This window comes from Dasypus novemcinctus, chromosome 4 (assembly GCF_030445035.2).
Source record: "Dasypus novemcinctus isolate mDasNov1 chromosome 4, mDasNov1.1.hap2, whole genome shotgun sequence".
Classification (NCBI taxonomy): Eukaryota; Metazoa; Chordata; class Mammalia; order Cingulata; family Dasypodidae; genus Dasypus; species Dasypus novemcinctus.
This window is the reverse complement of record NC_080676.1, coordinates 78117574-78133062: the sequence shown is the minus strand read 5'-3', so window position 1 is coordinate 78133062 and position 15489 is coordinate 78117574. Positions and strand designations below refer to the sequence as shown.

The 15489-nt window shown below is 38.1% G+C and overlaps 1 protein-coding gene across 1 annotated transcript in view; it reads left to right on the top strand.

Annotated features, from left to right (window-relative positions):
- The window catches only part of FAM162A (family with sequence similarity 162 member A), a 31742-nt gene that overhangs the window by 7751 nt on the left and 8502 nt on the right, over nucleotides 1–15489 (top strand). Inside the window, exons 2-3 of the mRNA XM_004467166.4 lie at nucleotides 10941–11063; nucleotides 13180–13288. Of these exons, the coding sequence (XP_004467223.1) occupies nucleotides 10941–11063; nucleotides 13180–13288 (232 nt within the window). The remainder of the gene's footprint in view (nucleotides 1–10940; nucleotides 11064–13179; nucleotides 13289–15489) is intronic.

The window sequence follows — 15489 nt, the reverse complement described above, 5'->3', positions numbered from 1 at the left end:
TTTTTGAAGAATGCTATTTAAAAACCAAGATCTGGGTGCTGGGGTGCTCATTGGTGTTTGAGCCATCACTGCTTCTAGGTACTCTCAATGGATAGAGATATTAATAACTCTCTAACTCACGTGTACATACGTTTATAATAATTATTATACATAAGTTCATACCGAAGTTTCCAACTCTAATCCAGCACTACAGGGTTCATTCTTACCTGCCATCCTTGCTTTTTGGAGCTCTTTCTGAGAAACCTGGCTCCCATTATCTGTATTCTATTACTTATTTGTACAATCCTGGTATACTTGTAAAGTAGTTTCAGAAGTATTAACCCATGCCCCTGTGAGAAACAAATTCATCAACTAAGAGTACAGTGTTTATGTATAGTTCTTTATCTTTAGCCTTAACAATTTTCAATCAAAACACTGTTTTCCACAGTTACTTAGGTCAGCTCTTCCCCCTCCCTCCCTTCCTAGAAGGTTATGAGGTTATGAGGTGAGGTTATGTCATGCATTTGTAATACAGTTAGATAAATTTATCACAGTCTGCACAATCCTGGGATCTCCGGACATCGTGGGAGGTTTTTAAAAATTTGCATGTGTTAAGGCTCTTTGTGATTTACAGTTTAATGGGTTTTGATAAATACTATGATTTACTATGATTTACTTTTTTAAGTAAATCATTGAAAAACTTCATAGCTAGCAGTTAATTAGATGCAACACACCTGACAACTGATCTTGACACATGATTCAGAAACACTAAACTAGATGGTTTTCTAAAGGTCCCTTTCTCTTCCAGCAATCATTGAACCTTCATTCATCACCACTGGTTCCCAGAGATTGGACATGTCCTAGGTTGTGTCACTGCTGGTCACAGGAGGGTCTTGAAAGTTTCTGAGAAAAAAAGTTATCCCCACCTCTTTCCACTGTCCACCATGGGGTTGGAAAGGCTTTTTATGGAAAGGGGAGTCGGTGCTAGTGGGGGAGAGGTCAGTACTTGAACCAACCTCATCACAGCCAACCTACTCACTGTAGCCTTCATTCCTTGAAAGTACTATTTTTCAAATTTGGGTCCCCAGACTAGCAGTATCAGCATCACCTAGGAACCTGTTAAAAATACAGATTCTCAGGCACCATCATACCTACTCAAAGAGAAACTCTAGGGATAGGGTCCAGTAATCTGTGTTGCATTTAGACTTGCTGGTGATTCTAATAACATGCTAAAGTTTGACAACCTCTACTCTTAATATTAACCACCCAGGGGAGTGAATATGGTTCAAGCGATTGAGTGCCCACCTCCCACATGGGAGGTCCTGGATTCGGTTCCTGGTACCTCCTGAAAAACAAAAACAAAAAGCAAAATGGACAGAAGGGCCGACTTAGGGAAGCCGATTTGGCTCAGTGGTTGAGTGCCAGCTTCCCACATATGAGGTCCCGGGTTCAATCTCTGGCCCCTGGTACCTCAAATAAATAAATTAAATAAATACCTTAGATGCAACTGTGAGGCCTCATCTTAACTTCCTGTTAGGGCCCTGGGGATGAGGAGCTGGTCATCCTGGGACAGACTGCAAGAGAAGCCAGAAAGTTAAGTGCTGTTTTTCTTTTACTTTATTTGTTTTTAGTTGTGATCCACCAGAGCATGGAAATTTTCTGGCATGGCTGTCTGGTGGAATATTTTTTATCTCTTTGAGATATAAAAAGGAGGGCATAATAGTGATACTAAAACTTGTTTATGTTTTCATTTTATTATAATTGCAAAATAAAAACCAAGATCAAATCAGGCATTCATATTTTGTAGTGATGTATGTTTATAAAAATTGTTTTTTATAATGGTCTATTATTTCTAAGATGTATAATGTATCTTTTTTGTACATGTTTTATTTGGTGTTTACGCCTTAGGGAGATAAAAGTTACTCACATTCAGAATGAAGTGTAATAAGAAAAAGTTGGTAGCTATTTCCTGATCTAGGTAAACCTCTCCTTGTGCCCCTCACCTTCACTCCAGGTACCTTTCCGACTTTAAATCCTACTTCTCTTGCAGTTATTCACTCCACTCCCATCACACTGGTATCCTCCTTATGGCCATTAGAACCACTTTAGGGCCTTTGTACTTGCCATTCCTCTGTTTAGAATATTCTGTTACTAGCAAAGCTAGCTCCTTCACTGCCTGCAAAAGTGGTCTGAAAATAAATTAATTAATTAATTAGAAGAGACCTTCCTTGGCCATCCCATGTAAAATTTCATATATACACTCAATTCCATACACCCAAACTTTTAATGTCTGTCTTGTTTATTTTTTCTCTCTGGCATACTATATATTTTATTTACTTATTTTTTTATTTTACTTTCTCCCCAGTAAAATGCCAGTTCCATTATGACACAGATTTTTATCTCCTTTGAATATTGCCTAGAGCAATGCCTGGCCCATAGTAGGTACTTAGTTATTATTTGTTGAGGGAATGAATTAATATTTCCAGACAGGTAGTAACATGAATGATAGTGAGTGGAAGTGTTAGTTTGCCTGGTTGCTATTACAGATATCAACACAGTGGGTTGGCTTAATGACAGGAATTTATTGACTCACAGTTTTGAGGCTAGAAGTAGTCCAAAATCATGATATCAGCAAGGCTTGATTTCTCCTAGAGCAGGGATTCTTAACAAGGGATCTGTATTAGTCAGCCAACAGGGAGCTGACGCAAAGTACCGGAACTCTGTTAGCTTTTATAAAGGATATTTGTTTGGGGTAGAAGCTTACAGTCACAAGGCCCTGAAGAGTCCAAATCAAGGTACTATAAAAGGTACTTTCTTGCCCAAATTCATTTGTCACATGTTGATGTAAGATGGCGGGTAATGTCTGCGAGGGCTCAGCCTTCCTTCTTCCTCTTAAGGCTCTGTGGTTCCTATCTCACCTCGTTCCTATCTCAGGGCTTCTCAGCTGCTCTGTTCAGCTGCAAACTATCAGGCTAATCTCTCTTCCCAGGGCCTCTGCTCTGTCTGGGGAGATATCTCTCTTCCTCTGTGTTCTTCTTGTCTTTGTATCTACTTTCATGTGAGAGTCTGTTTTATCAGCCCACCAAGGGGGCAGGGACTCAACCCTGCATGCCCTAATGATGTGGTCGAATCAAAGCCCTAATCTTAACATAATTTAATCAGAGACATCCCAGCTGAATCTAATACAATCGAAGGATATCATGCCCAGAGGAACAGGCCAGTTTACAACAATCAAATATCCTTTTTTTTGGAATTCATAAATAATATCAAACTGCTACAGGGTCTGTGAGCTTGAATTGAAATTCAAAAAAACCATTATTGTTGTCGGAACATGTTGGTGCAGGTGTGATATATTTATTAAATAATACACAGTATAGTGTGGACTTAGTAAGGGGTCTCTGGTTTTCACCTGAATGGTAAAGGGGTCCATGGAACAAAAAAGGTTAAGTACCCCTGGTCCTAGAGTCTAGCGTTCTGGTGCTGGCTTCCAGCGATCCTTACGGTTCCTTGGCTTCCTCCTCTGCCTCTTGTCACATGTGGTGGCTCTCCTTTGTTCTCCCTGACTTCGACTGCTTGCTTGTGGTCTTCTCTTTATAAGACTTCCAGTAATACAGATAAAGCCTACCCTCTTTCAGTTGGCCTGCCTTCACTAAAAATAATACCTTCAAGAGATCCTATTTAGAATGGATTCACACCCACAGTAATGCAGATTAAGATTAGGAACATGTTTAAACTGGGTATGTATGTTCACATTCTTGCTTTATCATTATTTCCCACACTAAACTGAGAGGCAACTGATTGTTTTCTATTCTCCTAAACTGCCTCTATTCTAAAAAGAGGGGTGGGAAAGAGCTGCTACCCAAGAAATAATTTTTGCTGCTTTTTCTGTTTAGAGAACAGAGTCCTTCTAGTTAATTGCCTGTTAACTCTGAGAGCCTGCCAAAGCGACAAGATGGAGCAGCATGGTGGAAGATGGGGCCTTGCAAGACACAGTAGAGCCATGGTTCTCAAAATGTAGTGTCCAGACTAACAGCATTGGCATTAGCCTCATCTAGGAACTTCTTAGAAATGTAAATTCTCAACTTCTGTCCCAGAACTCTTGACTCAAAAATTCTGGAAGTAGAGGGCCCCAGTGATTCATAGTTTAACAAGCCCTTCAGGCGGTTCTGATGCACAGTATAGTACCGCAACATTAGAGAATTCTGTCTTAATCCTGAGTGCTGTGGAAAACTACTGAAGAGTTTCATAGACTTTCCTCATACCCTCTATAGCTGTATAATTACCTTAGTCAGAAATTCTGACCACCTAAACATAAAACTGAAAAGTGTTCTGGGAATATTTGAAGATTAATGTTTTAAATAGTGCTTTTAAAAAAACAACCAGAAATTAACATTTAGGGTGTCTGCTGTGTTTCAGGCATCTTACCAGATGCTCTCACACCTGTTTTTCCATTTAACTGACAAATCAGGTCTGTTGAAGTAAATACTGCATTTTCCACATTTAAAAGGAGGAAAATTCAAAGCAATTGTAATTTATCTACTACCTTATAGTGTCCACTTGCTGCCACCAGGTGGCGCTGATGTTGTGGTCACCCAGTCCCTGGGAAAGCTTTCTGGGATTATAGACAGAAAACTGAAATGAGGACACCACGAAAGAAATAAGACTGCAGGTAACCATAAACCTTTATGCAAATAGAAGGTTCCAACTTCTGAAATGTTGAAGTAATGAAAAATCACTCTGAAAATTATTCCTCCATAAAAGAAACAAAAACTATGAACAATATTTGGAAATTAAACAACATACTCCTAAATAGCCAATGGGTCAAAGAAGAAATCACAAAGGAAATACAATACATAGGGAGTGGAGGCGGCTCAAGTGATTGGGTGCCTCCTTCCCACATTGGAGGTCCCAGGTTCAGTTCCCAGTGCCTCCTAAAAGAGAAGACAAACAGCAGACAGCAAGCACAAACCAATGAGGGATGGGGGGGAGGGGGTTAAATAAAATCTTAAAAAAAAAAAACAAACTTAGAATATACCAGAAGCTATGGGATGCAGATATAACAGTGCTTAGAAATTTATAGTTGTAAATACCTGTCCCCCCCAAAAAAAGATATCACATCAATAATGTAACCTTCCATCATAAGAAACAAGAAAATATAGAGCAAACTAAACCCAAGCAAGTCGAAGAAAAGAAAGAATAAGTATGAATGGAAATAAATGAAGGAGAGAATAGAGTAAGAGTAAAGAAAACCAACAAAGCCAAATAAATGCTGGTTCTTTGAAAACATCAACAAAATTTTAGCTAGACTGGCCAAGAAAAATGAAGATTCAAATGACTAAAACCAGGAATCAAATAGGGACATTACTACTGACTCTACAGAAATTGTAAATTTCTGTATGCGAATTGTATGGGAATATTAAGAACAACTGTATGTGAAAACTAGATAATCTAGATGAAATGGACAAATTTCTAGACAAACAAAAAATACCAAAACTGAGTCAAGAAGAAATAGAAAATCTTAACAGACATATAACAAGTAAAGAGATTGAATTAGTAATTTAACAACTTCCTACAAAGAAAAGCCCCATGCCTAGGTGACCTTGGTGGTAAATTATACCCAAACAGAGAAAAATTAGAATTAATTTCACAAACTCTTCCAAAATATAGAAGAGGAGGGGTCACTTTCAACCTTATTTCATGAAGTTATTTTATCCTAATACCAAAATCAGACAAAGACCTCTCAAGAAAACTACTGACCAGAATCCACAGAGGAACAGACCAGTTTACAAACATCTCTCTTTTGTGGAATTCATAAATACTATCAAACTGCCACAGTAGTGATAGTTGCACAACTAAAAGCCTCTGAACTGTAAACTTTAAAGGATGAATTTTATCTTTTATGTATTTGTGTGAATTATGTATCAATAAAAGTGTTATTATAAAGTCTTTATACAAAAAAATTTTTTTAAATAAAAAAATAAAATAAGGTCTTTATACAAATACATATTCCAATGAGAAGTCCACAGAGGTTATTTTTAAAATTGTTATATTCAAAAGGTTTTTTAACAAGGGGGAAAATGGGGAAATGTTTCTCACCAGTTTGGGGAGGTCCACCTCTGAAAACATTTCACTCCTACCCCTCCCATCTCTCCTGATTACTCCAAATACCCAAAGCTACAAAGACATCCAAGTAGGAGTTTAGAACTCCAGAGGTACAGACTTTTAATCCATCCGCAAATAGATTGAAAATACATAGTCTCCTGTGGCCTTTTAACCACAAAGCTGTGAGGGCACACTTTTGAGTAGCTACATTCAATGCAAGTCCCAGAGCATCACAGAGTACCAGTTCCCTGGTCAGATTTATTACTGGTGCCTTTCCAGTTTTCTGTTCCATTCTACTTCATGGTATTATCTTTTTTTCTACATCCTAGGACACTCTGCTTCTAAGAAGCCTATACCAGGCCTGGTCACTTTTTTTTTTAAGATTTATTTTATTTATTTCTCTCCCATCCCCCCTTTTTGTTTGCACTTGCTGTCTGCTTTCTCTGTCTGTTTATTGTGTCCTCTCTGTGCCTGCTTGTGTTCTTTTTTTTTTAGGAGGCACTGGGAACCGAACCCAGGACCTACCATGTGAGAGGGAGGTGCCCAGTTGTTTGAGCCACTTCTCCCTCCTTGTTGTGTCTCATTGTGTTTCCTCATTATCTCTCCTCGTTTTGTCAGCTTGCCATGCCAGCCTGTCGCATCAGCTTGCTGTCCCACTCATCCTCTTTAGGAGGCACCGGAAACCGAACCCAGGACCTCCAGTGTGGTAGGTGGGCTCCCAGCTGCTTGAGCTACATCTGCTTCCCCCTGGTCACTTTTATACCACCACCTCCACTCTTAGAATTATTCTCCTTTTCTCCCAGCCTCATTAAAACCATTTCTGGCTGTCCCTGTTTTCAATTCTGCTGATTGTCAATTGATTAAAAAATTATTCACAGTGGGGTTAAAGGTAAAAATCACTAACCAAAACTAATGTCTTAAAAATTTATGGGGTTTGGAGTATGTGGGAACCCCCTATATTTTCTATGGACTTTTCTGTAACCTAAAGCTTTTTGGAAAATAAAGTAAAAAAAAAAAAAAAAAACTAGGGAAATACAGAAGGAATTGTCAAAATATATAAAAGATAACATCTTAGAGTGACAAAAGGCATAATGCAAAAACTTTTTAAAGTTTATTTTCATTTTTTTTTTTGCTTTGTTTCTGGGGAGGTTTTGGATTGCAGAAAGGTTGCACTATGGCAGGGAGGAGTCCTGGTGCAGGGTATCAGTGGTGGGGGGATACATGGGGAGGAGTGCACCTGGGGCATGCCTCTATGGAATATGAATGTGTTCATATGGTCATGGGGTGTTGTCTTGCTGGGTGGAGACCCAGTCAGTAATCGAAGGAAAATTGAATTCCCTTCCTGAGGAGTCCTGCTGCATTCTCTAATAGAGTGGCAAGAATCCTTAGAGTATATGGGCAGTGCCTAGGGAAGGAGGACAGACCAATACACCAGGCCCTTGTTATGGATACTTATGAAACTTGTTCTTGTGAAACTGAAACTTAGTAATATAAATTGCCTAAGAGTTACCTCCTGAAAGCCTCCTTATTGCTCAAATGGGGACTCTCTCTAAGCCAGACTCAGAATATAAACTCACTACCTTCCCCCTGGCATGGGACATGACTCCCAGGGATGAACCTCTCTGGCACTGAGGGATTATTACTAAGCACCAGCTAGGAATGCATTTGGAAAAAGACCTTGACCAAAAGGGGGACATATTAAATAGAAATTAGTTTTTATGGCTAAGAGATTTCAAAGTGAGTCGGGAGGTCATTCCAGAGGTTATGCTTATGCACTCATTAGGATATTCTTACTGACTGCCACAGTAAACAGTGCCTCAAGCTGGGGTGCTCCTGAGGACTCTAGGGACATCTAAACTTATTATAGGCAGGGCAGACAACCCCAGGAAATGGACACCCTGTTGGTGGGCCTTACCTTGGAATATATGATAACCTATCTCCCCAGTGTATCAGAGTGTGACTCATTTATAATTTTCCTAACATGGTCCTGTCCCTTTTATTTGAATATATAATTAGCACTTTATCTGTTAAATATATGTCCCAGACAGTAAATCTTCTGACTTCATAGGCTGGTTGAGCCCTGACTCTCAACAGAGTTGCAGCTAATAACCACTCTCCAATTCACTGAACTCACCCAGACAACTAAAAAAAAGGATGATGATGGACATTGCCCATTCCCAAAACCAGAGAGTAATACCTAGAAGCCAGACAGTTCCATCCATCTGCTCCAATGGCTCTAAGCCCCTTCTCATTCAGAAGCAGAGTGGGCACCACTATCCTAAAATCCTCAAAATTGAGGAATAAACAGTCATAAGGGGGAAATGCAACTAGGAACTAAAGGAGACTTATTATTCTAGTAATGGAAGAACTTGTAATACTGATACAAAGACAGTAGTCACCAGAGGTTCTGAGAGGGAGGAATAGGTATAACTTAGGACACTTTTGGGACATTGGAATTGTACTGCATGATATTACAATGATGGATATAGGCCATTTTACATTTTGCCAAAAAATATGAAATTGTGCAGTGCAAAGTATAAACCATAACGTCAGCTATAGACCATGGTTAGTAGCAGTGCTTCAATATTTGTTCATTTTTAACAAATTGCACCACACTAATGAAAGATGTCGTTAATGGGGGAAAGTGTGGGAAATATGGGAATCCCCTATATTTTTGACATAACATTTATGTAATCTAAACCTTCTTTAAAATAATCATTTTTATTTAAAAATATATATAGTTATATTTATTTTAAGAAGGTATGCATTTCCTAGCTTTTTTCACTGAAAAAGCTTAGAAACAATGACAAACCCAGTAAAAATCAGCATCCCCAAAGGCTCTCTAAAAACATTCCCTCTTTAAAGGAACCAGAGCTCCTTGGAGAAATGTCTGAATCTTGAAAGTCAAGGGCAGGAAGCATTCAAAATGAGTTTGGAACATCTGTGAGAAAATAAGGAAGTTATCAGTGATGACTGAGGACATGTTGAAAGGACACAGAAGCCAACATAAAAGGATTCGCAATGTCTGAAGATGGGAAATTATGACAATGAAAAAGAATTATCAAGGAAAGTGGATGTGGCTTAAGCAATTGGGCTCCCACCTACCACATGGGAGATCTTGGGTTTGGTTCCCGGTGCCTCCTAAAGAAGACAAGCTGGTGCAGTGAGCTGATGCAACAAGATGACACGAAGAGGAGAAACAACAAGGAAGCATAGTGAGACACAACAAGGAGGGAGCAGAGGTGGCTCAAGTGATTAATCACCTCCCTCCCACATGGGAGGTTCCAGGTCTGGTTCCCAGTGCCTCCTAAAAAGATGAGCAGACACAGAGATTAGACAGTGAGTGCAGTGAGGGGGGAGGAGAGAAATAAAATCGTAAAAAAAAAAAAAAAAATTTCTGAAATGGATAAGAGCATATGTATTAAAATACAAGAGTTCCTAATGCTGCTTTTAAACAAACCATCAGTTGGGGAGATGCAAGGAAACCAAATCATTATTTTGAATATTGGCAAATAAAGGGAAAGAGTCCTACATTAATTACACATTTCATGTATGGTTTGTACCTTAGGATAATCGCATACTTAATGTGGGAAAGAATACCACCACTTTGCATCTAGGTAACAATCATCTCTATCTGCTAAACATGTTAGATGAAAAGTTGTTGGGGGAGTTTAAAAGGTGTGAGTAAGGCTGATAGCCTCCATTTATCAATTTTAATATTACAAAAAGACAAACATATGCCTCTTGAGGTAATCACAGTACCACCTGTGATGTATTCTTGCTAAAAATTCTAACTTGAATCTGATAAAGCCTCAGATGTCTGTTTATAAGTAAGAGAAATTAGAACAAGTTTGACAACACCAAGGGAATACAATTAGCAAAATCCATAATGAGGAAAACTATAGAACTAATAACCAAGTTTTTACAACAAATAAATGACAAGAAAAAATAAAGGGAGGATAGATCTACAAATTGATAGAAACTCAGGAAACATCAACCATATTCAGTGTGTGCACCCTGTTAGAACAAACCAACTATAAAAAAATATGAACTCATTTGAGAAATTTGCTAGTAATATACTGGTTTTTTGGTTTTATTGATGTTATTTTGCATATGTTCTTGAAGAATTAATGTTACTTTGAGATACATACTGAATAATATTTATTGGTAAAAATATGTATGGAATTTGCTTTAAAATATTCCAGGGGTAGGGACAGGGCAATATTTGGATGAAACAAGATTGGCAAGATTGGCCATTGGTAATTGTAGAAACTGGGTGATGATGGGAGTTTTAATACAAGTCCTCTATTTTGTATGTGTTTGATATGTTACATTTAAAAAATTAACCTCATATATATAATATATATATGTACATAGTAATTATATATATATATAATTATATAGCTCTAAGGTTACACATAATTCATGAATTGTGGCTTTGGAAGCTTTCTGGAGCTCTTGCTAACCATTACAGCCACTAGAGTTTGCCAGGATAATAATGGCATCTTGGTGTCCTGGTTTATCACTTCTGGGAAGTTGTTAATCTTTACCTAAACATCCCAGGTGCCATAATACATAATGTTGCCACCAGAACTAGTATTGTTATTGACAAGATACATGTGAGAATTAATTATATAAAATTTGCAGCTGATAAAACTTTTGTTATAAATTCCTAATTTCCTAATCAGCAAAGCACACGTATTCTAAAACAGCACCAAGCATACATAGTACCTTAACTTTATAGTATAGTATATTTAATGAGTTGAGTTTGATAAATAAAATATAAAATTTGCAGGCATTTCTCTTTTTGAGAAAACATCATATTTCCTTTCTCTGAAACATTTTTCTCTCTCTCCTAGGAAGTTGTTTTAGGTTATGTCAAAGAGATGCTTCCTCATCTCTAAGACTCACGAGAAACACTGATTTGAAGACAATGAGTGGATTTTGCACCAAACCACAGGAAAGTCCAAAAGCTCCATCTCGTAAGTTTTTATTGTTTTTTCTAGTTATGGACTAAACAACTGCCCCAAAACCAGACAACATGGAATCGAAAGAACCTAAAAGAGAGGTAGTCGTAGGGGTTCCCATATCACACTTTACCAGGCAGGTCAGAGCCCCAAATTGTACTTAAATCAGCTGTGTCCACATGTAGCAGAGATTTCTTCATTTGTCATTTCAACTTTTTCTTACTTCAAAGGTTGGACTGGAGCTTTTTGTAGGAGAATAAAAGCACCAAAGTAAATAGAGGTCTAGGAATTATCTTTTCAGGGACCCCAAAGATGAATCAATCAAGAATTGCTGTTTTACATAAAATATAACCAGGGCTAACCCCTGGCTTGGGCACTGACTCTGGCTATGTCCAGTGCTGCTCCACTCAAACCCTTGCCAAAGTCTACCATTATGGCAGAAAGGAGTATAATATATAAACTGTAGGGTCTAGGGCACTATTTGCCCCACTGTTTCTTCATAGAGTACCCTTGGACCAGGCAGTCTTTGTTAGTGGAGAGGAACCAGCCCCAAAGAATCTTTATGGAGAGCTTAAAAATGTTTAGACCCTTTCACTTGGCATTCAGCATTTGAGGATCTATCCTAAGTAATAATACTATAATGTATATGGAAAAAACTTTGAGTTAAAGGTATTCCCATTATTTATATAAAATGAGATTAGAAATAAATCTACCAAATAATCAGGGAATGAATAACTACGTTAGATCTAGTGTGGGAAATGGTGCTTTCAAAAACCATAAAAATATTTGTTCTAATATTAATGAACAAAGCAGGTGACAAGATTTTATATTGTATGTAAGCATAGACATCATATACATACCATGATACACAAGCCCACACATTAAACGTATGTGCTTATGGAGATAAGACTTGGGAAACACAAAAATAAAAATACAGTGGTTATGCATGTTAATAGGATTATGGCTGGTTTTTATTTTTTCTTCTTTCACATCTGTCTTTTCTGAATTTTCTTTAATGGGCATATATTACTTTAAAATCAGGGGAAAAAAATTCTGGAGAGAATTGTGCCCAGTACTAGAAGGGTTAAAGTTAAGGACAGCAGCACTATTTATATACTTCTAAACCTCTTTTTCTTTCTTTTGGTTCTTTCTGTATTTTTTTTCCCTAGTGACTTTCTTGTTCCTTTCACTGTTATGTTCTGATTAGGTGGAAGGAGCAGTATAAGCAGAGGTATGGAGGTGGGAATGAGTATGACATGTAGGTTACAGTCAAGGACATAGTCTGTAGTAGATGCAAGTTGGATTAGTCAAGGTCACTTCTAACCCTGATATTCTCTGATTATCTAATTTTTTCTGCTCCAGTCTTTAGTGATTACCCTTTTCTTTAGAAGACTTGCTTTCCCTTACATCCTGTGATTCTGCACATTTCTTGTTCATTTGCCTCTCTGGCCACTCCATCTTCTTCAGCTGCTTTTCTTCTGACCCCTCTTTGGCCATGCCCTAAGGCTGAGTCCATGGCCTTCTGTTCTTCTTTGTCACCCTTACCACCTCTCCCTTAGCACCAATCTCCAACCTGACTCATTAATGAAGTCCACTCAGATGGCATAAATTCCCTGGACTCAACAAATCTAAAAATGGCATTCATGCGCTTCCCTTTCCATTGTGCAGATTAATCGTCCTAAAATGTTAAGATCTTCCTTGCTTCAAAATATACAGTAGTTCCAAATCAGGTTTAAACGTCTTAGCCTGGCATTCAAGGTCTTTTTAAATCTGAACTTACCTTTCACACTTTTTCTTATTCTACTGAAGTCAGACAAGCTCCTCACTGTTTCCTTCTTAATTTATCCTTGCTATCATATCTTTGCTCATGGTATTCTTTTAGCTTTCAATGACTAATGCTTTATTGGGAAATAATGCTTTTATTTTAACTCTGACCTTACAGAATTTTGGAATCTCGTTAAGAAAAAAGACACCTAAGAAATTCCATTCAAATAAAGCTCTAATTAGCTTCAGGGTTCTCAGTGTATTCTGTTTAGTGAATAGCTAAAAAGCAACAAACAGCATTTTTCTGTTTCTAAATTTGAGTCATAATCTCAAATAAGTAAGATTTCATACCTGGTTTTGTTCATAGATTCTTACAGCCACAGAGTGCCATTACACAAACCTACTGATTGGGAGAGGAAGATCCTGATATGGTCAGGTCGCTTCAAAAAGGAAGATGAAATCCCAGAGACTATCTCGTGAGTGTTGAATTTCAAGTTGTAAGCAGCTTTACTTTTCACTGATCTAAGTGAAAAACATTCCAATCTCTTAAAAACTTTCAACCAAATTTAAAATATTTTTCACTTGTCTAAATGTTTTCTCTTTGGCAAGTACTTGGAATAAAAATGGTTCTACAGAATCTGTATCTTACTGTTTTATGTCATACAGTGCCTTGTGAAGAACTGTCACATACTCTGGAGTCAACTGATTGTTTCATTTAATCTCCTAGCTGCAGAAATGTGACTAAACAATGATGTTCACTTTTTAAAGTTTGTTTTTAATCTGGGTAAATCAATTAGGTACCAGTGAAATTAAATCAATTAGGTACCAGTGAATATAACCATTGTCTACAAAATCCACTCACATATTAAGTCTTAGACATGAAAGCATTTAAATTCAACACAGTCTCTGTCTAGGATATAGGAAAGAGTGCCTCCTGTAACTACTTCCTTAAACCTAGCTCTGGCTGGGATCTTGGGCTTTTTCAGAATTATAGATTACAAGTACAGGTTCCTCAAGCCCAGAGTTTCTCAGCCTCAGCATTATTAACTTTTGGACCACGTAATTTTTTGTTGTAGGGGGATGTCCTGTGTTTTGTAGGATCCCTTATTTGCAGCATCCCTTATCTCAGCCTACCAGATGCTAGTAGCACTTCTCCAGTGGTAATCAAAAATGTTTCCCACTACATATACACTGGAGGCAAATATACCTCCAGACATTGTCACATGTACCCTGGTTGAGAACCACTATTCCAGCCTGATGTTAAAGGCCCTTATTGATTGTCGTCCTGGCCAAGAGAGAGTCTGAGAAAAAGATGCAGTATCCCCTGTGGGGCATTATCCTATTCCAGGACAAGGACTTTGGAGCTAGCTCCTGGAAGTTTTCTTACAGCAAGAAACTATTCCTTTATTTTCTGGCTTCTGATTTCAAGTCAGGGTTGAAAAAAAAATCTGGACCCATTTAGACTATGTTCTCCAGGAAGGTAGATAGTATTTACTTTCTGTTTATAGCAGCTACATAATAGCCCTCTGCTTCTGCCAGTCAAATAGATAATACATATTTTTACTAGGATTATTTCAGTAGGAAGCTGTGGTCCTTCTTAGCCTCAGTGACCATGTACTCTGCTGGGAAATAAGAACACACCAGAAATAAGAATGACATTAATAATTCTTGCCTATGCCCTAATTTCCCCTAGAATATCCCAGCAGAAAGCCAGCAGATATACACTCATGGCCATAATTGGTGCTGTACAGACTTTGCTGTAGAACACCTTTGCCAGTCTGTCTTGTAGGTAGAGTTCCTGAGGCACAAGAGTATTGCCTGTTGAGTCATTCTGGAAGGCTCTTCTCTAGGCCAGGCAACTATTTGTCCTGCTGATAGTTCTGAACAGGTTCTTTTAACGTGGCCATTCTCATAGTTCCCTTGGAGCCATAGCCTAATTTAAATGCATGTTACTTTTTAAAAAAAATTTTAGGCAGTACCAGGGATTGAACCTGGGACCTTGTACATGGAAAGCAGGTGCTCAGCCACTGAGCTATACCTGCTCCCCAAAATGCATGTAACTTTTAAGATATTCCTTCAAAATGTAAAATATATCCCATTTCATGAGGATTACAGTACTTCATTAGAAAATACCAGTTTACATAAAATACTGTCAACATGCGTGGTTAGTTTGTGGTTGGTGGGTGGGATCTCAGATTCTCTTGATTGAACTACCCACTGTTCTTAACAGTTGTCCCCAATTCCCACCACTCTGCAGGCTCAGCTTCAGTGCCTGGAGAACTCTATCCACTTGCTGCCTAACTGGGTCTCAGTTTTTTACATCACAGTGTATATATTTTGGTGTCCTCCTATCCTTACCAGCATTGTACCTCCTTCCAATCATATTTTAAGCACCCCCGATTTCAAAAGTATTGTTGTGTTAAAAATCTGTAAAATATAAATAAAATAAAAATCACCCCGATCCCATTATCTAATCACTTTCACTGTATACCCTTACAAGTAAGCCAAAAATTTCTCTATCCTGGGCCTCATTAGGACTTCATATGTACTAGGCACCCAGGTAATAGAACTGTGATCCACTGAATCACCAAGGTGGAGTGGCTCTTGTTAGGCTCTTTCTTGTTAGGCCTCTTAGCTTTTACCTAAGAATGATCATCCAACCTTCAAGTGTCTGTTA